General features: G+C 34.0%; 2 protein-coding genes and 1 pseudogene across 6 annotated transcripts in view; all 3 read right to left on the reverse strand.

Moving 5' to 3' along the window:
• Positions 1-315: 315 nt before the first annotated feature.
• LOC18107559 (putative pentatricopeptide repeat-containing protein At1g10330) lies at positions 316-2332 on the reverse strand. The gene has a single exon (XM_006371761.3). It carries the CDS (start codon positions 2286-2288, stop codon positions 864-866), a length of 1425 nt encoding a protein of 474 aa, XP_006371823.1. The 5' UTR covers positions 2289-2332; the 3' UTR covers positions 316-863.
• A 351-nt stretch (positions 2333-2683) lies between these two features.
• Positions 2684-24508, reverse strand: part of LOC18107558 (uncharacterized) — a 31011-nt gene continuing 9186 nt past the window's right edge. Inside the window, exons 1-19 of one of the 5 annotated variants that reach the window (XM_052448899.1) lie at positions 10091-10365; positions 9622-9817; positions 9293-9520; positions 9043-9129; positions 8814-8903; positions 8589-8715; positions 7841-7941; positions 7128-7296; positions 6641-6762; positions 6065-6193; positions 5890-5988; positions 5735-5792; positions 5577-5652; positions 5361-5490; positions 5020-5177; positions 4531-4603; positions 4239-4433; positions 3986-4079; positions 2684-3775 (exon numbers count right to left, since the gene is read on the reverse strand). In XM_052448899.1, the coding sequence (XP_052304859.1) occupies positions 2850-3775; positions 3986-4079; positions 4239-4433; positions 4531-4603; positions 5020-5177; positions 5361-5490; positions 5577-5652; positions 5735-5792; positions 5890-5988; positions 6065-6193; positions 6641-6762; positions 7128-7296; positions 7841-7941; positions 8589-8715; positions 8814-8903; positions 9043-9129; positions 9293-9520; positions 9622-9696 (2937 nt within the window). In that variant the 5' untranslated portion in view covers positions 9697-9817; positions 10091-10365 and the 3' untranslated portion in view covers positions 2684-2849. Of the gene's footprint in view, positions 3776-3985; positions 4080-4238; positions 4434-4530; positions 4604-5019; positions 5178-5360; positions 5491-5576; positions 5653-5734; positions 5793-5889; positions 5989-6064; positions 6194-6640; positions 6763-7127; positions 7297-7840; positions 7942-8588; positions 8716-8813; positions 8904-9042; positions 9130-9292; positions 9521-9621; positions 9818-10090; positions 10366-24508 lie in introns of those variants that run through there. The other 4 variants (XM_006371759.3, XM_052448901.1, XM_052448900.1 and 1 more) reach the window with 4 other exon arrangements.
• LOC18107557 (putative disease resistance protein RGA3) lies at positions 20419-24230 on the reverse strand (annotated as a pseudogene).

Here is a 24508-nt window from a genome sequence, read left to right on the forward strand (position 1 = left end):
TCCACGTGGATATTTTAAGAATGGTTTTTCTTCTTTTTTTTATTGAAAGAGAGAGAATGATTTGATTAATAAAAGAGAGGCAAAAGGCCTGTGAATCACAAGACAAAAGCAAAAACACGAGAGACAAGTTCAAGCAAAAAAGACCTTGTTGATAAAACCTGTGCTGGTGGCAAGACTTTCTGAAAGAAGATTGAGCAAATTGTTGGGAAAAAAGTGGTACTATTATCAATGATGCAGTTAAGTGGTTTTGGAGGTGGCATGCATGGGAGGATGAAAAGCTTTTGTAAGGTTTTCGTAGATAACAAATAAAGCAGTTAGGAGAAATCCTAGACCCGGCACACCTTCCCAAAAACCTGTAGGTTCCTGATATTCTTCAATTAAGGAACTTGTTTTATTTAAAGAAAATATATATATCATAATTCCAGTCTTCACCGTTTCTTTCCGCACATAGCGGCCAGAGAGAGAACATGACTAGTACAAATAAAGCAATCAGTTAAATCCAAGAGCCACCAGCTTCCTTGAAGCCTGGGGGGTCCTGGCATCCATCAATCAAATTCTTCCATCAAGTCCAAGCTGTATCTACTATAAGGAAGGGAGATGAAAGATCCCGCAGTGAATTGCTGATGTATATCAATAGTCTATCAAAATCTTATATTCAAACTTCCACATGTTGACAAGCTCTCAGCATAGCTAACGTGGAAATAGGGGCGGCAACAATTTTGTGACAGAAGTATCAACATGAAGTCCAGAACCCACTCATACAAGGAGAACCAGAAAGTTAGGCTTTGAGCTTTGCCTTGCGATTTCAATATGCTGTCATTATTATTTCTCAAGAGCAAAATTCAAGTGAATAAACTCCTGTTTCATTTGCAATCAATCAAACTGCAGGCAGGAACTATCCTAATTCTAGCCTCCACCATTGTTTTCCTTATATCAGCAGCAACACCCCATCTATTCACCCCAACATGAATGCTAGATAAAGCCACATATTGACCACAATGTTGTGGCTGCAATTCAAGTAACCTGCTTCCCACTTCATTTCCCAAATCAATAGCTCCATGAATCTTACAAGCACCTAAAAGTGCACCCAAAGCTGAAGCATCCGGCTCGAAAGGCATCCTCCTTATAAATTCACTAGCTTCCCTCAACAGCCCTGCCATTCCCAAAAGATCAACAACACACCCATAATGCTCCATTATTGGCACCAGACCAAACTCACCAGCCATTGATTGAAACAACTCCAGCCCAATCTCTACAAGCTTGGCACGCGCACAAGCAGTAAGTACAGCAATAAAGGTGACTTCATTTGGACACAAACCTTCCCCTTTCATCTTTTTAAACATGTCCAGAGCTTGTTCTTCTCTACCATTATTAGCAAGTGAAGAAATTATAGCATTCCAAGTACAAACCTTTTTAACCATCATTTGGTTGTAAACTCTAATGGCATTACTCAAACAACCCACTTTTCCATAAAAATCTATCAATGTTGTCCCAATAAAAACAGTAACAAAAACCTCATTCCTTACTATATACCCATGTATTTGCTTCCCAATACAAAGGACCCCTCTTTCATCTAAATTAGCACATGATGACAACACACTAACATATGTCGCCTCATTAGGTTTAACAAAACAACACTTTACATCATCATGCAACATCATCTCCCTAAACAGCCTAATTGCCTCACCAAAAAGTCCATTCTTTGCAAACCCATTAATAACACTAGTCCACGAGACTACATCCCTCTTAGGCATGCTTTTAAAGAGACAACAAGCAGAACCCATGTCACCATTCTTCGCATAAGCATCAAGCGTTGCATTATATTCAACAATACATGGGTGCGAGATTTCATCAAACACCTTGCAGGCATTAAGTAAGTAACCAAACTGCGAGTACATACCCAACAATGATGTTTGTATAAAGGGGTCATAAAGAACCCCACGATTGATAGCTTGGGTGTGAAGGGAAGTGCCTATAAAGAGGCAAGAATGTGTGGCTGCTTTGATTACGGAAGGGAAGGTGTGGCTGTTCGGTGGGGTTTGGTGGGCAAGCATGAGAGCGAAGAGGTGAAGAGTTTGTTGGTGTTGTCCGAAATTGAGGTAGGCTCTATTTAGAGTGTTGAAAAGAAGGGTAGTTTTCCATTTTGAGTTGTCGTTAGGGCTTGTGTTTGGGTTATAAAAGAGGAGGCCTTTGGTTGTTAGGAGGGAATGGATTTGTTTGACTTGGTTTTGGTGTTTGATAAAATGTTGGAGAAGTTGGAGTAGAAGTTCAGGGGGGTGTGGCGGCATAGCATTACTACAAGTTATGGGATTCAAAGTGTTTTGAGACTGTAAATTGCCATAAATCTAATGGTTTTTCTAAATTTGTTTAAAATATATATATAAAATTAAGAGGTAACAACGGTTCAAAGTGCTTTTTACTTAGAAATATATTAAAATAATATTTTTTTATTTTTTTAAAATTATTTTTAAGATCACCAAATCAAAATAATCTCAAAACATAAAAAATAATAATTTTTAACAAAAAAAAACTTTATTAAATTTGAAAATACACAATTTTTACCGCATTCGCAGACAGTATTAAATATATGCCAACTTCTATCTAGTTTTACTCGACACTCAGTCATGCTCAAGCCCTAAAAAACGCAACAGGCATCAATGAAAGACTCAAAACGCATTGTAGGTTGTAGGTTTATAAACCTGTTCGTATAACCTTATATATGATGGCTGTAAATGTCTTACAATTTCCTGTTGACACGATTGTATTCAGTATAAATAATTTCGGTATTTTTGAACTGAGATTATCATGGATAGTACAGTAAATGTTGACAATGAGAAGAGTCCTTGTCTTCAGTTAATCAGAGGTCTCGCTATGCTTAACTCTTCGTCGGGTGCGGTTTCACTAAGAACTGCGAACTCGTCTGGTAGCGGAACATTTAGCTCTGAACAAACAAACTGAACAATTCTTCTAGTTGCAGTCCCGAGTGACATTTTGTTCAAGGTAACTGCAATTGCGAACCTGTTTTTAATATCACAAAAACCTGTGGATCCACCCATACCTGAGTGCCCAAATCCATAAAAGGATCCATCACTTGAACTAAATCTCCTAAAACCTAATCCGAATTTCCCATTTGGCAGTACTAGATTCCTGTACTCACCCACGCCCATGAACTCATCATGAATTCTGGGGTTATTAAAAATCTTGTTGGCATTATTTTGGCGAGAGTTTTCACTGGCTGCAAACCCTTTGGGTGGACTAGCATCGCTGCTGCTGCTGCTGCTGCCGCCGCCACCAGCGCTATCATTAGCAAGCCTGGTATACCCATCACTGTTACTTTCTCCACCATCCTTGAAATCCTTACTGTGATTCATCTTGAGCTCATAACCATTTCCTTTTTTCTTTGAAGCAGAACCCGCTGCCTTAATCTTTTTCCCTTTCTGCTTTTTGGAGGTAATCTCTGAAGGAAATTTGGGAATGTGTGGGTGGGTACCAAGGGGTGGCATGGACAAAGAGGAATGAGGTGGTGGGACCAGGCCTCCGTCAACAAGAGCTGCATAGTAGCGTGCAAGAGCACGAGCTGAGCAATGTCCGTTAGCAGCTGGTATAATGGCGCGACGAACGTTCAGCATGTTAAACAAAGCAGGCACTGCAGTTACTAGTTGGGAAATGTTCTCTGGCTGGAAGGTGGAGGGAAGCTCAGGACGACTGGCAATTTTTGAGAGCTTGCTAAAATCATCTTTATCTAATGTAAGAGATGCAAGTCGAGATTCCACACCTGGAGGAGACGCATGACAAGCATTAATGTGCCAATCATGAAAAGAAACTTTGAATTTACAATTTGCAGGAACATGATAACTCTATCCATGGAAGGAGGGACAGGCAGGTAGTATGACCACTTGAAAAAAAAGCAATTGCATGTGCAAATCTGTTGTAGTATTTCTGTTAGCGAAGCAAGAACATTAAATACACGGACTTTAACAGATACCTGGAGGAATTCCAACATATAGCTCGCCTTCAATGTTGAGAGGTCGAACTATTGCTTCTTCAAGGATCTCCTGAAATTTCTTCCCAGAGGCATGCTGTTTCATTAAAGCACATTATTAAAATGTGGGACAAGTCAAGCTCCCTCCAAAAACAGATGCAGATCAGACATTCCAATCATAAAGAAATTCAAAAACAAATGCAGACATCAGCTTCGTGGTTCTTTCATGTTCAAACACTTGAGCAAGGGATTGTACCTCGATTATTCCACCACAAAGCCAGCCAAAAGACAGATAGTGATACAACTGCTCCTGGCCAGGTTCAGTCTCAGGTGCTGACATAGCAATCCGTTTCAGACATTCATCCCAGTCAGCCATTAGCAAAGGATTTTCTTCTCTGAGGTTGGCCAAAGCATTTTGCAAACCAGATGTATGATTAAGAACATGGTGGACCTAAACAGGAAAAAAAAAATATGTGAGCATACATACAAAAGAGCTTCAGGTGGTAATCTGAAAGGTTTAGCAGGTCTTGGAAAATAAACTTTCACACCTTGATGAGATTCTTTCCGTTTGTTCCAAATTCTGGCCAAATATTAGCAATATTTTCATTGAGGTTGAGTTTTCTGCAAGACAACATGCGACATTTTGTAACCAACCACAAAAGGCATTTTGCATTAAGTTTGCCTTAAATTACTACATACTGGGCAGAATTACTCATGCTAAAAATGATATCCTATCTAAGAACCAGCAAGGACCTCAAAAGAAAAAACAATTGCAAAAAGTTCCTCATGTAGAAAAGAAAAATCATCTAGTCATATAACCAAAATGCTGACATAGTTTATGCAGGATAAACACCAGTGCTTGTATCAATATTGGTTTTAGGAAGCGGATCATGCATTCAGTATTCCCAGTGAAAGATAACAACTACATGAAAATTAATCAAAAACAAAACTACATGCAAAAATAAATATCTTGCCTAGCAGTTCTGTAAATGATAACACACAAAAGGCTTTGCTTTCATACAATTACTGCTACATACCCATTGTCGACAAGCCAATGTAACATTCCTGCTGCAATGCCCTTTGTTACAGAGAAAACAGGAAAAAGGCTATCAGGCTGTACTGGGCGAGGATCATATCTACCAAGTACTCCAGCAGCAGTATCGATAATAACCTCTCCATCTTTATAGGCACATACCTTTAGGCATCAAATTCATAAAGTAGTCAAAATAAAAGGAAAACAAGGCAGTTATTTTTTCCATGTCAAAAGCATAAAAACCAGTATAAAATAAATAAGGGATTAGTTTTACAGTTGTTAACAAGTTATTCTTAAGATTCTCATTTATGCTACTTTGTCAGAAAAAAATGGAACCATGCAGACCTGGATTCCAAGTATTTTGTCATCATTCCCTAACTCAACTAAAATCTGCCTCAGCTTTGCCTCCACATCAGAATGAACTGGGGTGTCATTGATCCACTGTGCATTGTCTGATGGCCCCTTAGCAATCTTCCTGGCGATTGAATTTCAAGTTCAAATAGAGATGAACAATAATCGAAGACATTATACAAATTGGCACATTGCTCAAGATAGACTTACTCTTGCAGAACAGATTCGGCAAATGGTCTCATGACATCATGATATACTATGCGAGCATCCAATGTGGTAGAAAGTCCTAAACCCACATCAAAGGAAAAGTAAAGAAATGCAAAAGTTTTCTCATTAACTGCTACCAGTGTAAAGATTTTATTACTGACCTCTCAGAAGACCAATGACCCGTGAAAATATTACCATATCGCCAGGAAATGCATCAATCTGAACCAACAATTGTTTATAAATATTGATGAAATTGCCAACAAACAGATCAAGAAAAATATTGATAGAAGTAGAACAATGTGATAGAAGGACTTGCCGGATTAAATCGTTTAACTTCCTTTTGGCTGAGATTCATCTTTTCCTGTAGCACCTTCATGTTTCTTGCTCTTTGCTCTCCCAAAGATTTAGCATATTCCTTTACAGGAGCACAGTATAAGATTGGAATCGCTGGTATCAAAATAGAACTCTAAAGGCAGGCAGTGCATACTTACAGCAGCTTCACTTGCAGATGTTGACGTGCGGAAGAAGACACTGATAAAATCCATAGCCTGCTCAGGAAAGTCCAGGCGCAGCTTAAGTCCCATTTCAGAAAAGGAAGACAAAAGAGCAACATGGTCCCCCTGTAAGAGAAAGCATAGTATTTACTTTATAATGAAAAATTAAACAAAAATAGAAAAAATATAAACAGATAGGAGTGATGACAAAACCAAAAATATTGTGCTCAGTTGAAGTGGCACATCTTATGCATAACAGTGGTGAAAGATTATGAAAATAATGGAGCATGCTCAGCTATACTTGACCAGTAATTTGATTTTAATGACCAATGTGCACTTTTGAGTAAATTTCAGCAAAATATGGAGCAGCAACAAAGGGTTAAGCATATGCTGTGATGGCAGAGACAGAGAGACAGGGTAAACAGTATGCTAAACTAGGACACAGAAAACGCTCCCATGCAAGAAAAAAATTATTTTATTGCTCAACACAATTAATCATCAGATCTGTTACACAGATGCTCTATGATTATGATGCATTATTGACAGTACACTGACAGGAAGATTTTCACAAACCTCAGCAGTAGCAAGAAACATTTTAGCTAGTGATTGTTTCATAGAGCTTGATATTCTCTTTGTCAGCCCAAAGTCAAGCAAAATTGGACGATGTGGAGGTTCTTTGCTCACCAGAAAATTACCTGCAGCACAACCAATATAAAAGCATTCAACAGAGTAAACTGATTCTGATTTAGGGCACAATTAGGGTGATTAGGATAGAAGAAAGGGTAGAGCAATGTGCATAAGAGATGGGAGAAAGAATATATGTTTTGATTTTCGATTTCAGACCCCTAATCAAATTTCATTCATTGAAATAGCTCCCTTAAAGCATATCGCATCGCAGGTGTTACATAAACATCAACAAGAGAAAATTTAGACACACATTCTCTTTTTCTTTCCTTGTCTGAGGTAACAGCCAGCGATTCTGTTTTCTTTCTTCCTTTTATACTACTGGTAAGCAAACACTAGAGCAGTAGTTGAGAGAGAGAGAGAGAGAGAGGTGTACCAGGATGAGGGTCACCATTAAAAAACCCATCAACATATATTTGATGGGCAAAGGCCCGTGTGATTTCTTCAACAATCTTTTGGTTGTTAGCACCACAAGCTTCTAGGGATTCAAAGTCATTCAAACGAATTCCATCCATATATTCCAAAATTAGAACTTTTTCTGTCGACTGTTAATGAGAGGAACATGATGCACAGTCAGAAAGAGTGAAAAGATTAAGGATCATTATCAACATAAGAATAGCAAAAAAGGCACCAGGCAGTTAAGGTTAGAAGGAATTCACTACTTAAGATCCACTCATTGAAAATATGTATAGAAACCATCTGTATTAGGTTAAAAACATGTGAAGAGACTAGCATCAAGTAATTATAGGTAAGTGCATGTGTTTTACTTGGGTATATGGTATAGACATTCACGATGGTGTCATAACTAAATAATTCATTTTCCTCCACTCCACTCTGCCCAGGCTTCAGAATGACATAAAAATGTTCATTTTTCTCCCACATGATTCTTTTTGTAAGAATGGTAGTTAACCGTCAGGGTTCAGAAATGTCAAAGAAGATGCCTGCAATGAGTCCTTTAATATTTGTTCCAGACAGTGAGAAATGTTAATAAAATTCCTACGACAAGATATATTTTTAGGATTTCATCCTTTTGCACCTGCACTCGAGCAAGCAACTTTGTTATATCAAAACATGAGAGCAAAATGATACCTGAATAACCTCTGGAATCAAAACATCCACTTGATTGATGGGCTTGTTGCTATCATATTTGCTTGTGCAGCCAAGATTTCTAGACACGGTTCTGGTATTCTCTACAAATACAATAGACCAGCATCAGTAAGAGAGAAGGGTACAGTGAACAGTAGATAAACACAATGATGTACTTGATAAGAAAAACAGTAAGAGAATATAAATGGAGGAAGAGATTAAAGAATTTAAAATTCCTTGCATTGTCTCTGCAGTGTTAATAAATAGATTGGGAATGTCCTACACTGAATTCAGTATAGTGAGTTGGAGTTTCCCTTTCATGAACATGCTAGAAAATGGCTGAATACAGCTGCCAACCATCACTTTCATCTCTACAACATCCAAGCTCACCACTGCAACATAGTGCCAATGCTAATGCTTCCATTAGCACTAACAGCACCATGCCATTCAATTATCCTCACTGCTGACACCACACAGCTATCATCCCATTCACTTCATTGATTCAATAAAAAATTAAGATGCTGCACTTGGTATGGACTCTAAACATGATCAGATTTAACTGTCCCAATGATTGGATTCCATTATCGTTATTTCAAGCTCCTGGTATGAATCCCAAATCCCAATAACCTCATCCAGACCAGCCAGAACTCACATTTATTATCTATTGGTTGTAAAAGAAAAGAAAATAGCAATTTTGTGATGTCATCGACAGAATTTCATCAACAGAAATATTGCAAAAGACAAAGTTTACCTGCTTCGTGGTTGAAGTCGAGTTCTTGTGGTGCTTCTTTGCACCATTCATCAATCATAGGGCTGAAGTTATACTGCGGTTCTGCCCATGCTATCCAGTCAACAATGGATTTTGCATCCTTTAAATCCTGCAAAAAAAAAAAGGCATGCAAAATAACCACAAGGACTGAAACATTTGCTTTCCGATGCAGCATCTCAAAAGCCAAACTCCAAAGAGTTTCCAAACCTCCAATATGATTTTCTTGATGTCTTCATGTTGAACTTTAACAACCACCTTCTGCCCATCAATTAGTGTCGCACGATGGACTTGTGCAATCTGCATAGAATATAACATGAGAACAACAAGATTATTCCAAAATGTACACACCTTGTGAGAACAAGAAAATCAAAATTTCAATCCTAAATGAGCATCTGCACTAACTTCCTAGCACAAACATCTAGTCTAAGGATCTTACCGATGCTGTCGCCAGAGGATTTTCGTCAAAATCCAAGAAAATCTCCTTCGTGGATTTCCCTAGTTCTTTCTCTATAGTGTGACAAACCTGTGCAAACAAAAATTTTAACATAACCAACCAATGAGAAACATGGCTCGAAAATAAACAACTAACATTATGAGATAAAAACTATCAGAAACATCAGGTCAACAAAGTCACATTGAATCACATGAAGACTTCCAAATCTATTAGAAAAAGACTAAAACAAAACCTCTTCAAATGGACGAGGAGGGAGAGAGTCCTGCAACTGCTTGAGATTTGAAATGAAAGCAGAAGGAAGCACATCAGCACGTGAGGACATATACTGTCCAAGTTTCACCCACAAACCCTCCAACTCTACCATCAAATTAAAAACACGCTTAGCATTCCGCTCATGGGCCTTCTTCCACAACGCATCACTTTTCGGTTTCTTCATGAATTTCTCTCTTTTCTGTAAAGCCTTCAGTATAAAAAAAGACAACCACCACAATCAGCATAAGCAATAAGCATCACTCTAAATAAATAACTCATAACCAGATTTTCAATACGGCTGATCCGTACCTTATAATCGATGTAAATTATCATGGCCAATGTAAATACTTTCGCACGTCTCCTGTAAATGTTTCCCCACCCCATCTCTAACACACAAAATATATATATATATATAGATATATATATATATATATAGCTAATAGCAGCTAAAATTTCACTCCCCGCCTCTTTCACTACTTAGTCCAACCAACTCCCTGCAGCGTACCTGAAAAAACATCACAGAATCAAATCCTAATATTCTTTTTTATTTTTTATTTTTTGAGAATGCATGATTACAGTAAAATATAAAAATCTTCCAGCCTACCAATACCACATAGACATAGCCTTATTTCTTCACAAACTAATTAATAATTGTTCGAATTATTACTAAAAAAATCAAATTTTTTATATCAAATTGTAATTTTACACTCTAATTGCTAGAAATTGTAAAATTAGAGGCAAATTACAATCAAATTGAACAAAAAAAATCAAAAGATACCTGATTACAACAGTAGTCTTTAAGTATCAGTAAGATAATAGTGATTAAAAACACAAAATCTAGGTTCAAAATTTGAGAATTTAAAAAAGAGAGAGAACCTACCTGAAGTTACAGGAAGAGAAGTTTGAACAGAGAGCAAGAGAGACGGGAAGAGAAAGAGAGGTAAGTAAGGGAGGAATGCGCGAAAATTCTTCGAAACGACCGTCAGTAGATGTCGTTTTCAAATTAATGGAATCTGGGATGAGACGAACCCGTGTTGTTGAAATTTTGATTCCAACTTACAACGTATTTGTTGACGTTAGGTTTTTAAAATGATTTAAATATTTTGTTGGCTGAGAAAGTTTTTTTTTTTTTGAAGTAGTTTTTATAGAAAGTAAATTTTTTTAAAAAATTATTATTTTATGTTTAGTAGTGTTATGAAAAATAAATTGAAAAATATTTTTTAGTATTTAATTATATCATGAAAAATAATTTATTAATATTATATTTTCTTTTTAAGTTTATTAAAAGAATAAAGATTAAATCTTATAAATTATTTCAAATAAAATAAAATAAAAGTTGAAAGATGATAAAATTAAAAAAAAATACAATTTCATAAATTATTTCAAATAAAATAAAAACCAAATTTGATAGATAACAAATTTTAACTAAGAAAATGATAATATAAAAGCAAATAACAATCAAAAAAATAAAAACCAAAATTGATATAAAAAAATAAATTAAATCAAATTCTAAGATAAGAAAAAAAAAGATTGAAAACAAAATATATAGCAATCAAGAGATTGAGGACTAAATTTGATATAATCAACGAATAATAAGATATTTATAAATTTTTTACAACTTTTAAAAAGTATTTTTCATTTAAAATAATTATTTTCCTGAAAATTAAAACAAATTTCCCTGGATAGTTTTTTCCATTAATAAACTTTCTTGATAGTAAATAAACACAATAAAATTTAAAAAATAATTTTCTGAAAGCCACTTTCTAAAAAAAAAGACGTAAATAAAGCGTTACAAAGAAAAAATAAAGAGCAAACCTTAAGAAATAAAAAAGGCCCTAATCTATTTGAGAAATTTCAATTGGATCCCTAACTTATTTTATGTCTTGATTAGGTCATGCATGAATCAATAGATTCTCAATCAAAAGCCTTAATCAGTTTTTTCCAACAGAATCATCAAGTAGTCAAACAAAACTACAGTGTCTTTTATTTTCCCATAAGAAACCTTCAAATTCTTTAAAACCTGTCTTTTATGGATAAATTGGAAATTAACATATAAAATCAAAATAATTGGTAAATTAAAATAGGAGCAAAAAGTTTTGACAAAATAACATATTTTTATTTTGTCACGCTTTAGAAGCTATTGCTATTTCTAAGTGCGATAAGGTAAAACTCCAATTATTTTGCCCAACTAGTCAATTAGTTCCAAAAATAACAAGAAAAATCTCAAAACTGTTAAAATTAGGGGGCCTCAACAATATTTTTTATATCTAACAATCCAACGATCTACCTTGATTGGAGTTACACCTTATTGCTCTTTAAAAACACAACATTTATTGAGTGTTGCTCTTATGAAACGTCATATTTGTTGTCACGTTTAGAAATAAAAAAAGTTAGTAAATATCATGCTTTTAAAACGCGATGAAATTGAAACATGTTATTTCTTTAAAATTTTGCCAAACATTTTAAATAATTGAATTTCGAGTGATTGCTAATAGTCTTGTTAATTTAAACTAATAAAAATTTTATTTTTTATTTGCTTCAAATTAATATTTTTTTAATGTTCTTAAATCATTTTGATGCGCAGATATTAAAAATAATTTTTAAAAAATAAAAAAATATATTATTTTTATATATTTCTGAGTGAAAAGCACTTTAAAAAGCAATCAGAACCAGAACTCTCAACCATACTTTTATAGTTAAACAAAACTCAAGTGCCTTTTCTTTTCCCATACAAAACCTTCAAATTCTTTAAAACCTTGTAAATTGGGAAATTACCACATAAAATTAAAATAATTGACTAATTAAAATAGAAGCAAAAAGTTTTAATAGAATAGTACACTTTTATCTTATCGTGTTTCAGAAGCGTTTGCTATTCCTAAGCGTGACAAGGTAAAACTCCAATTATCTTGCTCAACTAGTTTATCGGTTCCAAAAATAATAAGAAAAATCTCAAAACTACTAAAATCACGGGGTCTCGATGAGGTTTTTAATATCTACAAATCCAACGGTTTGCTTTGATTAGAATTTCACCTTATCACCTTTCGGAAGCACAATATTTACTAGGTGTTGTTATTCTAAAGCACCACAATTGTTGTAACGTTTAGAAATAATGAAAATACAAGATAAAAACATGTTATTTCACCTAAATTTTCTTAAATGATATTATTCTGCTACAATTTTTAAACAACTATGCTAATTTTAAAAAATATCATCTTTTTACGTCACTTGAAACTATACTAGGGCTGGTTTGTTTTAGCTTTTCTTGAAAAGCTTACACAAACAGGCACTTGCAAGGAGTTATTCAATTCATGCTTTTTATCAAGAAGAAAATTAAGTGAATTTCGAGTGATTGCTAATAGTCTTGTTAATTTAAACTAATAAAAAGATCTAAATGAAGATCCATTCATGCATACATTAGAGACCTGATTAAGAATTTATTTTATTTTAAAATAAAAAAGAGAAGCTTATGAACCTGATCAAGATTGTCTTTATAGATTGGGAACTCTTGTGAGATAGCATGGATGAAAAATAAGTTCCTGTTGTTTCTGTGATGAAAAATATTTTTGTAAAAATTTGATTTTTTTAAAATTAATTTTTTTATGTGTTTTTAATATACTGATATAAAAAATAAATTTTAAAGAATAAAAAATATTATTTTAATATATTTTAAAAAAAAATACTTTAAAAAATAATGAATATCACTAAACTTGCTACAAGTAAAGAAAGAAAATAGATCACAGCGGCTGGAAGGTGTAGGAAGAGATGGTTGGCTTAAAAAGGTTGACTTTCAACGTGAAAAGTAGTTGATCTACGATTTTTCAAGTCGTTGAACTTTATTAATCGATTAATTAATTAAGTGGTTGAAGTATGATTTTTCAAGTCGTTCAGCTTTATCAATACATAAATGCAGGAGGAGGGTCGCATGCGTTGCTGGCCCATGCTGCCAATTTGGACCCCTTGATTGAAATTTGAAGTTGGAAATTCCTTGCTGGTCCAGCAAGTTAAGAATTGCAAATTGCTTGCATCTTTAATCATGTTTTGAACTTTCACTGGATGAGAGTGTATTCTTGTAGTCTTTATTTTTAAATACTTTTTTAATAATTTTATATATTAATGTTAAAAATTAAAAAAAATAGTTTTAATATAATTTTAAATAAAAAATATTTTTAAAAATATAATATATCTCAATATCAAACACATATTCTCGTACAATAATACAATTCCAAAAATTACGGGTTAGTTGTGCTTAGATTCATGATTTTGGTTGGAAATTCACCATTAAAAAAAATTACATGTTAACAAGTAAGAATTTAATGGTTTTCTCAATTATTCAAGCCGAAACAAGATCTCAAGCTTTCTATGGTATTTGAATGCATCAATGAATTTTTTTTTGTTTTTTTTTTGAATAAATATGGTTATCAGACTCAAAATCTCCTTGATTTGTTTGTTTGAGAAAGAGAATCCACCTTCAGGAATCATGGTGATTTTTAATTCTCATTGCATATTTATTTCTTTTAATTTTTATATAATCGAGTTGGATTTAATCAAATGTCTAATTTTAGATATAATTTTTGAAAAAATATATAGTGAATTTAAAAATCCTCTCTTCGTTTGTCACATACACTAAATCCTCAATTTCCTTTTTTCCTTGACATTTTAAAGAGGCTTTGTTTTCAAGTTATGTTATTAATTAATTTATGTACAAAACTGAAAGAACAATAAAACTACTCGATCTCTTCACTTTTAAAAGGTAATCAGAGTCTTTTTATATATAAAAAAAAGATAGAGAAATAATCATTTAAATGATAATTAGATATTAATATGATAATGATGACACATGGATTCGAGCTTGAGCATCAATATAACAAGTGAAAATAAATCATGAATATAACATGACCTCTACTTTCTTCACTTATCATGCCGAATCATTGTATTAATTGAGTTTCGATGCTGATAAGAAATTTTCATTTATTCATGAGTTCACTGTCAAAAAATCGGTGAAAACCAAGAATTGCCAACGGAATAACCAAGAAAAAAAAACATTTTGATGACGTGGAATTTTTTCAGACGATTGTACCGATGAAATGACCAAGGGATTCAAACCGGGATCTCCGTACAGTGACGTGGCCCGTTCACCATCAGAATTACCGACAGTATACCGACAGGACGTGTCCGTCAGTGATTCCATCGGTAAAAGCATTAGCTTATACTTTTGTACGGAGTCACAACATCCGTTCTCCGATTTATTATGGATTTTATCATTTTTTGTAAGTAAATCTATCCTTTTTAATTTTAACATTTAAATGTCAATTTTATTATTTTTTATTTTTTTAGTATATGTATTTTGTTAATGTATGTACTTGTTTTATTGTTATTTGTCAAAGAAATTTGTAGTATAAATGCATAATTTTGTAGTTGTTATAGTTTATTTTAGATTTTGTCAAACCGTATTTGTTTGTAAATTGTTGAAATTTTGTTTGAATTACACTGAATTAGATATGTTGTGATGAAATAAATAATAGCTTGTTTAATGGGTTCGTTTTAATTTTTATCAATTCTATTGCGGAGTTGTGATTTTTGTAAATTTATATATGTATAAATTTGTATGGACGTTGATAATTGATAATGAATATTTAATATAAGTGTTTTTTTAGTTTGTTGGATAATGTCGGGGCAAACCAATATTTTTGCAAATTTATTTACGTAACATAGTTAATTAATACATGTTGTCATGTTAATTTTATAGAGGTTCGATAGAAGTCATGGATGATCGTTCATGGATGTATCGAGACTCACCCCAAGGATTGCGGAGGATGAATTATTGTAATGGAGTTCAGGGTTTTATTAATCTCGCAATATCTATTCCGAGGAATTTTACTAATAGCAGTATTAGGTGTCCATGCAGGAAGTGTAAAAATAAAAAGTTTCTGCATCCAAATGTTGTAACGATGCATCTTCTAACCAAAGGGTTCATGGAGGACATGTGTTGGTATGCACACATAGAACTATTTGTTCCTAATGAGAGCATGGTAGAAAGGGTGGTTGGGTCACTTCTAGTGGTAGCAACGTGCATGAAGTTGTAAATGACAACAGTAATCCTTACTGGAATATGGTTATGGAAGCAATGAGAATGAATCAAGGTAATGTTAGTCAATGTCCAATCATAGAAGAAGAACCTAATGCAGATGCACCAAGGTTTTTTGATTTATTGAAAGATTCTGACGAACCATTATGGGATGGGTGCACAAACCACAGTAAATTATCGGTCATAGCATAGGTGTTCACCATCAAGCCAGATCACGGGTTGAGTGAGGCCAGTTATGATAAAATTATAGAATGGGCGAGAAGCATTTTACCTGAAGGGAACAAGCTTAAAGAGAACTTTTATGCTGGAATAACAGTCTAGAAGGTTGGAATGAGGTGGCGGTTTGGCGGGAATTCAAACCGCCATTCATCTTGGGGGATATATGGACACAATATATTGAGCACATGACGTCTGATCGGTTCGTACGACGCTCACAGTTCGGTGCCGACAACCGGAACAGAAAAATTCATGGTTCAATGACCACGCACACCGGCGGCTCCGTTCCGTTCAGTGCACATGCAAAGCAGATGGTAAGATTAATTTAAATGAAATATATCGTTAATTAATTTGTTGTTGCTTCTAAATATATTTAACTTGCAATATTTTTTTTCTTACAGGCTACATCTCTTAGACGTGAGCCGAACCCAATGGAGTTGTTTGTCGAGACGCACGTGCGGGGTGAAGACCGCCAAAAGGGGGTGCAACAGTTCATGCACAACCGTGCTCAACACTTCGTGGTATGTTCGTTCAATCATTTTATTTCGTAAGCTATTATTTTCTTGAATTGAATATGATTGTTTTTTTTTTAATTTTCAAGAGACCTATAATAGTCGGTTGAGGGAGAGATATGAGGACGATCCTTCGACCCATCCAAATTTCGATTCAGATTTGTGGATGGAGGTAGGATCGTCTAGTGGACCCGATAAAAATCAGGTCACGGGCTCTCCAACACTACAACCGAAAACTTGCGGGCGGCCCGTAGTGTCTCAACCGTTGGGAGCTCTCCATCATTATCGAGCACCCAGTCTGAGGAGTTCATGGTCTTGAAACAACAATATGAACAACTCTCGACGGATTATGAACAGCTCCGTCAAATGTTCATGGACATTAGATCAAGGATGAGTGATGATACATGCGCAGTCCTTTTTTTGCCGTAAGTTCCCAGTAACAACCAACCTCCTTCTCCTCCTCCTCTAGCTCCGCCGTTATTATAGTTTAATTTTGTTTTTGAAACACATTAAATTTTTAATGAATATTTGGATGAATGTTATTTAATATTATTTTTATATTTTTAATTTTTAATACAATTTTATTTGGTTAATTAGTTTTTTTTACTATTAATCAATATAATATTATAAAAAATTATTTATTCTAAATACTATTTTTTAAAATATCTTTAAATAAATATCGACGGCCTTACAAATGAAACAGGTCTGTTGGTATTAGACAGAGAGTTGAAAAAAATTTACTGCCCATGCAACAATCACTGACGGCGTTATTCCGTTGGTTTTTACCGTTGACAATACTGACGGACTATATCCGTCGGTATTTTACAGAGAGTTCCGAAATATTTACTGTCCATGCTACAATCACCGACGAACTGGCCGTCAGTGATTTACTGGTGGATATACAGTCTGAATAAGTTCGTCGGTAAAGTTCTAGCGTGAATTTTTTTTGGCGTGTTTTATCCATTTGTAAGACCATCGATGTTTTTTTTCCGACAAAAGTAGCGACAGAAATGAGAATTACCGACTATCAATGTTCCGACAAACGTATTCCGTCGGTGATGCTGTCGATAGAAATTTTCCCAACGAATTGTGTGTCTTACACCGACGGAATTAATTCATCGGTAAAACTGTTTAATGGTGTAATGGTTATTGGAAATAATTAAATCAAATGATTAAAATAAAAATAAATTAGTTAACAAAATATGCTAGTTACTTTTATGCTGCGAAGCTGATGAGTGGCTGCAAAATCAGATGTAAATTCAATAACATTAAATTCACTCTTATATTGTTGATTTAAGTTAAGAATTGCAAACTGCTTGCATCTTTAATCGTCTTTCGAACTTTCAGGGGATGAGAGTTTACTGTGGTAGTTTTTATTTTAAAAGTATTTTTTAATAATTTTGGTATATAAGTATTAAAAAATATTATACATCTCAATATCAAATATATATTCTCGTATAATTGCACCAGTAATTTACTCCTTTTATATTTATCATTCTCAATCGATCTTGTACAATAGTACTGTGCTTAGATTCCTGATTTTGATTGGAAATTCACCATTAAAAAAAATTACATGTTAACAAGTAAGAATTTAATGGTTTTCTCAATTATTCAAGTCGAAACAAGATCTCAAGCTTTCTATGGTATTTGAATGCATCGATGATTTTTTTTTTTTGAATAAATATGGTTATCAAACTCAAAATCTCCTTGATTTGTTTGTTTGAGAAAGAGAATCCACCTTCAAGAATCATGGTGATTTTTAATTCTCATTGCAGTATTTTATTATCGCTAAATTAAGCTGGCATATTTATTTTTTTCTATTTTTATATAATCGAGTTGGATTTAATCAAATATGTTTAATTTTAGATATAGATTTTTAAACATTAATGTCGAAGACTTGGACATACCAACATGAAATTGATTTAAAAACTATATATATATAAAAAAATTCTTCTAAAGGGACTCCCACATCTTAAATAGAAAGAGGAAATAATATGCATGTGATACTTGCCAATATAAAAAGCAAGTAAAAAGCTCACTTAAAGCCAAAAATCAAGTCTCTATAAATAGTGCACTTTAACTTCTTCGTATGGACTTATTCGGTCTCATGTATGCTTCAAGTCTTGGAGGTAAAAAATTTGCTTTTATAATTGTTGATGATTATACTATGTTTACCTGCATTTTATTTCTTGCTCGTAAAAATAAAGCACTTCAAGCTTTTAAAAAAATTTACAAAATAGTTCAAAATAAAAAAAGGTATTTTGGTTTTCAAAATTAGAATTGATCATTAGAATTTCACAATTTTGCTTTAGAAAGTTTTTGGGTAGAAAATGGATTTAAGCATGAATTCTCTGCCCTTTGAACTCTATAACAAAATGGAGTTGTTGAAATAAAAAAATTTATCTTTAAAAAATAAAAACTATGTGAAATGAACATAATTTGCCTCAATGCTTGGGACTAAGGGGTTTGCTCCTTCTGTGGTCAGAGTTCGAGCCCTGTGGTTGCTCATATAATAACCACTGAAGGCTTACATGGTCGTTAACTTCAGGGCTCATGGGATTAGTTGAGGTGCGTGCAAGCTGGCCCGAACATCCACGTTAATCAAAAAATCACCAAATAACACTGATGATTTTTCAATCCATCGATGATTTTGTCTGTAAAGAACAATAATTAAAAATGTAATTGAAAAGTGAGCAATTCTAGAGCTCAATGAAAAATACCGACAGAATTTACCGTTAATGATTCCATTTGTAATTGACATGATGAACAATGTTAATGGCTTACCAACGATTTTACTGACGGATTTATTCCGTCGGTAATTCCATTGGTATAAACAACACGTCATTGTTTTTTTTGCTTTGTTTTAATTATTGTTTTCCACTGTAATTCTCTCGGTATATACTGAGGGAATATTTTTTTCAATAAAATCAGTCGGAAATTAACCGACAAAAATATTTTATCAATATTTTTATTTGTATTTATTAATTTTTTAATAGTAGTTCAGCTACACGACAGTTGCTTATAGTTTCTTTTTGTAGTTTTCCTTTTACATTTGGTAAATGGTTAAACCCAAGCCAACTTTTTGTAGTATTCAATTTTTTTCAGCAGACAACATAATGACCAGAGCAATTGCCATTTAAGTTAGTTAAAAAGAATTAATGCTCATTATAAATAAAAATAAAAATAAAAATAATGATCTTTGTTTATTGCTCAAGACATTGCAAGTTTGATGGTAATGGGGAAAGGAGACGATAATTTTACGTGGAAAACCCTCTCAAAATAAGGGGAAAAAAATTCAAATTAAAAATAATTATTTAAAATTAAATAAATAAATAAAATAAAATAATAAAAAATATCTTCATGTTAAAATTTCTCCATATAGCCTGAATCTTCAATTTTTATATGTTTTTGGTAGATTTGAGTCCTGATTTCAAACATGTTGTTCTCTCATAATTTCAAACATGTCATTCTCTCTCATTTGGATAAATTATTAGGTCTACGATATATAGTTGGAAAGTTTCAGATGTATAGTTTCTATCCTAACTTTAATTGAAGCAAAATTTCACCGATAACTTTAAATATGTCCCAAATAGTACATGAAGGTATTGTTTGATATATTTGACAATATTAGTTTACTAAATTTGACCATCTGAAATATTATGTTTGTTAACTCCATTTGACCTGAAAATTTACCACAATATATTTTTATATATCTAGTATTTTCCTGTAAAATTTTAGATTTATCCAATATACAGTTTGAAAGATATGTTCAATTTCGTAAAACTAATCAGCAGACATTTTAAGGTCAAATTTGGACCTGACTTGGTTCATATCACAAATTTAGTAAACTCATAAAATCGGACCAAATTTACCGATTTTGCATGAGTTAAGTCCGATTTTACTAGTTTCAAGTTTTTAGTCCAATTTAACACGTTAGATACATGTTAACTCGTAAAATCGTAAGATTTTACGGGTTAACTTTAGATTTTAACAGTCTTACTTGGGATTTTGTCTTGTTGCAAATTAATTATAATTTAATACTCTTAGTTTATAAAAGATAAATAATATTTATAACATAAAAATAATTAAATAATTCTTAGATCATCGTTGATTATAGTTAATTTAATGGTATGTTTTCTACCAAAAAAATAAATCCCTCATCAAACTCCCCATCCTATGTACTTGTTTTAAAATCTTTTCTAATTTATAAAATAAAAAATCAAAATGAAATGAAGAAAATATGAAATTGAAAACAATTTACGTGGAATATAAACATAAGACATTCAAACAACATTTTTTAAGAAAATATTGAAGAAAATGCTGTTGAAAGTCATGTTTACTGTAAGGAACAGCAGAACAGGAAGACAAAAATTACAGAGACGATAATTTTACGTGGAAAACCCTCTCAAAATGAGGGGAAAAACCACAGGACAATCACGAAAACACTATTATTAATTTAAATGCTAAGGTAACAATTTATTTTTAATGTACAGATAATATTCAAGCTATTATAAGAAACAGAGAGAGGACAACAACAATAAGTAAAAAAATAAAAAGCAAAGTCAGAAACAATATAATTAATTAATTAATTAATTAAAGGATATATACACATCTCCTCCTCCTCCGATGGATTTGAGCACTGGGAAAGGTTGTTAGTGAGGCGCCTGCATGGCAACACGAAAGATGATTATATAGAGTTGATTGTATAGGAAATTGATGGATCATACTCTTAATTCATCAAAGCTATTATTCTTTTATTAAATTAATTATACAGTCGATGTCTACTTAATGGATATATAGTAATATAGGTAATTACTCCAATAGGAACACCCAAAATAAGCAAACAAATAAATAAAAGAGGAAGTTAGTTCCTAATTACATATATAGAAGTTACCTGCAGCCATTTATGTATTGTCGTATTAAACCTTGCCAATAATTAGGAAGACTGCCACTTAAGAGGAGAAATTAAGTTGAAGATCAGTTTCCTAAAATTATACATAAAAGTGCAACCCTTTTCTATTAATAAATAAATAAATAGATAAAAAAAGAATGTGATGCCAGGGGAATTAATAAATAGAACACTTTACCTCATCTAATCTGTGGGTATTAATAAATTTTGATGTTTGGGGTATGAGAGGCGTTGGGCCAGCCCTCTCCTCCTGCTTTGAATTGCGCTCCTATAATTGGACTCCATCTGATTTCCAGTTGCTCAAAAGTTGTTGACTGGAGCACGTAATCCGGAAGTGCTTTCAATTTTGGGCATTCCCAAATTCTCAAGGAATGAAGAGATGGCATAATTATGGTTGAAATGGAGATGTTTGTTTTATCTTCATTTCCTCCTTCTCCTCCTTCCCACTCTTCCCAATTTGTCATCCACCGAAAGGAAAGACTTTTCAACTTGGGGAATGCAATAATAGTATTTGATGATGATGATGTCATTTCTCCCTTACTGTCAACTCTCAATCCCAAGAATTCACGCCCCACCCTCCCCACGCATTCCATATCCCCTACAGTTAATTCTTCAAGAGATGGCAACTTCCCCAAAGGAGGCAGATTCTCAATCTTCCCCCAATCCCAGAGTCTAACAACCCTTAGTTTATTAATACAACTAGGAAACACTGGGATGATTCCCTGGTAATTACTTAAATCCAAAGATTCTAAGTTTGGAGGTGGTTCTAAGGCTTCAAGGACTTCATCATCGTTAATTTTCTCCCTGTCTGTCCTCGATTGAAAAAATAAATCTAAACGAGTGAGGTGTTTCTTGCTCTTCATTTCTGCTTTCTTAACCTCATTTGGATCTTTCACATCTCCCAACCATTTTATCGTAAGAGATCCTTGAAGGTGGTTCAAGTCTTTTAAATCCCCAATATTAGACACTTTACCAGTACCACTCACATGGAACTCATCTAATTCCCGAAGAGAACTTAACCCCTCAACTCCACTCATCTTCACAAACGACGAGTCATCCCAGTAAATACCAACTCTGAGATGTCTTAATTTGACTAGTCTTCCCATGTTATCAGGTAGCCTTTCAAGTTTCTCACAAAACGAGACATTTAAAGTTAGCATATTATACAATTCACACATCTCTTCAGGTAACTCCCTGATTAGATTAAAAGACAAATCAACATGCCTCAGGTGTATCAACTTTCCTATGTTAGATGGGACTTCTTCTACTCCACATCTTGGAAACTTCAGTGTTCTTAGACAACTCAAATTAGCGATTAAGTTAGGTAGGGCTGCATTCATCAGTGAAGGATAACCATCAACAATCAGGCTACGAAGCTTCTTAAAACTATGAATGGTTGCAGGTAATGGGTCGGTTTCATAATTTCTAAGCACTACCATGAAGTGTCTGGCATCTCTAGAAAAAGAGTATATCTTCGACTCTGTCGAGCCATCGATCTCTACACTAAAACATTCATTTTTTGTCAAACTTTGTGCAAAATCATGCACCATGTCATGCATCTTACATGCATAAATGCTGCCATCATTCTTGTCTTTCTCAAAATCTTGAAAGAAAGAGCGAGCAGCTAAAGCTTCGAAGCACTCTCGACCCTTTACTTCCATCTCTTCATTCTGTTTTTCCCGAAGGAAACCTTGTGCCATCCACAGTTTGATCAAAGTATCCCTCTGAAATTTGAAGTCTTTTGGAAAGACTGCACAATATGAGAAACACCGTCTCATATCAGAGGGCAGGTCATGGTAGCTCAACTGTAAAGAAGCTAAAATTTTGCTTTCAGCTTCTTCAGTCTCCCAGACATGGCTGTTCAAGACACTTTGCCACTCTGCTCTGCTTCTTTTGAAGCGCAAAAGACTTCCTAGACTCTTTGCAGCAAGAGGCAAGCCCTTACACTTTGCTGCAATTTCTCTACCAATATCTTCCAAATTTTCTCTCTCTACTGTTTTTTTCAAAATATGCAAACTGACTGAATAATGACCAACATTCATCTGTAGAGAGAAGTCCTAGTTCTAAAATGTCAGCGGATGAGGAGCCCATGCAATTTGCAACTTTCCTCTTACGTGTGGTCACCAAAATTCTACTTCCAGGCAAACAACCACACTTAAGGGAGTTTTTCAGTTGCTCCCACTTTGAGGAATCCTCATTCCACACATCATCTAGGACAAGCAAGAATTTCTTTCCCCTAATTGATTGTTGTACATGTTGCACTAAATTCTGCAATTCGTTTAAATTTTGGGTAGACCCCATGAGACCTTCAAGGATTGCCTTGGCAATCCTTATCTCATCAAAGGGATCTGATACACAAACCCATATTCTCTTCTCAAAATAGGACTCCACCACACGATCATTATAAACTAGTTGAGCAAGGGTTGTCTTTCCTATCCCTCCCATCCCTACTAGAGAGATTGTACGGAGGGCTAGTCCTTGACTACTCTCACTCAACAACATATTAATCACCCTATCTTTATCCTTTTCTCTACCTTTAGTTTCTGTTGCATCTATAACAGAAGTGGTTTTTTGATATTCAAGCTGTTTAATTCCTACTTCAGATGATTTGAAGTGGAATTTATCTTTCTCAATCACAATGCCATCTATTCTTTCATTTAGTTCTTTTATCTTATGAGCAATATCACGACGCAAACCAACTTCTCTGAAACAAAGGTAAGAGAAGATCATGGAGCATACCTTCCTAGCAGTCTTGCGGGGATGCTCATTTACCTTCATTTGTGATTTTGCAATTGACGTGCCCCACTCATCCAGAACATCATCCATATCATAAGATACGCCTTTGAGCTGATCTATCCAACGTTTGATGGAGCCATCCTTCAACTGTCTTTCCTCTGCATCGGCAAGCACATCTTGGATGGCCTGGAAATTGCTGGTAAGCTTTTTAACCTCGTTCTTGACACCAACAACGAGCCTCACTTCCTGTTGCACCTCCTGAGCAAGCATTAAGCTCAGCTGCTCCATGACTACAGAAACAAGAGCATCAGCCATATTATGCAAAACTAAGGAATGCTTGAGAGGGGATAAAATTGAAATAAAAGGATTATAAATTTGGGAATGTGCAATATAGGGAGTAATTGATTGGTTGAGAAAAGAGGAGAAAGAAAAAAGGGATGCAAAGGGGAGCTTATGATTTGATGGTGCTTCATATGATCTATTACTTGATGTATATATAGTGCATTGGAAAAGGCCATGGAATCTCTTAATTTCATGTACTGAAGCAAAAGAGCTTTGCTTTCATGATGGTTTTTGGGATACTTGTCTTCCCCAAGAAATGCCCTTTATTCTTTCCTTTCGAGTTCTCAGAAGAAATATTCCAAAATTTACTAGAGCAAGCTAATCATGTGACTCCATAAATCATTCTTTTTTTACTTTGGATGGGAATTCTTTTCCCCCTTATAGTCATTAAAATTG

Source organism: Populus trichocarpa, chromosome 18, assembly GCF_000002775.5.
Source record: "Populus trichocarpa isolate Nisqually-1 chromosome 18, P.trichocarpa_v4.1, whole genome shotgun sequence".
Classification (NCBI taxonomy): Eukaryota; Viridiplantae; Streptophyta; class Magnoliopsida; order Malpighiales; family Salicaceae; genus Populus; species Populus trichocarpa.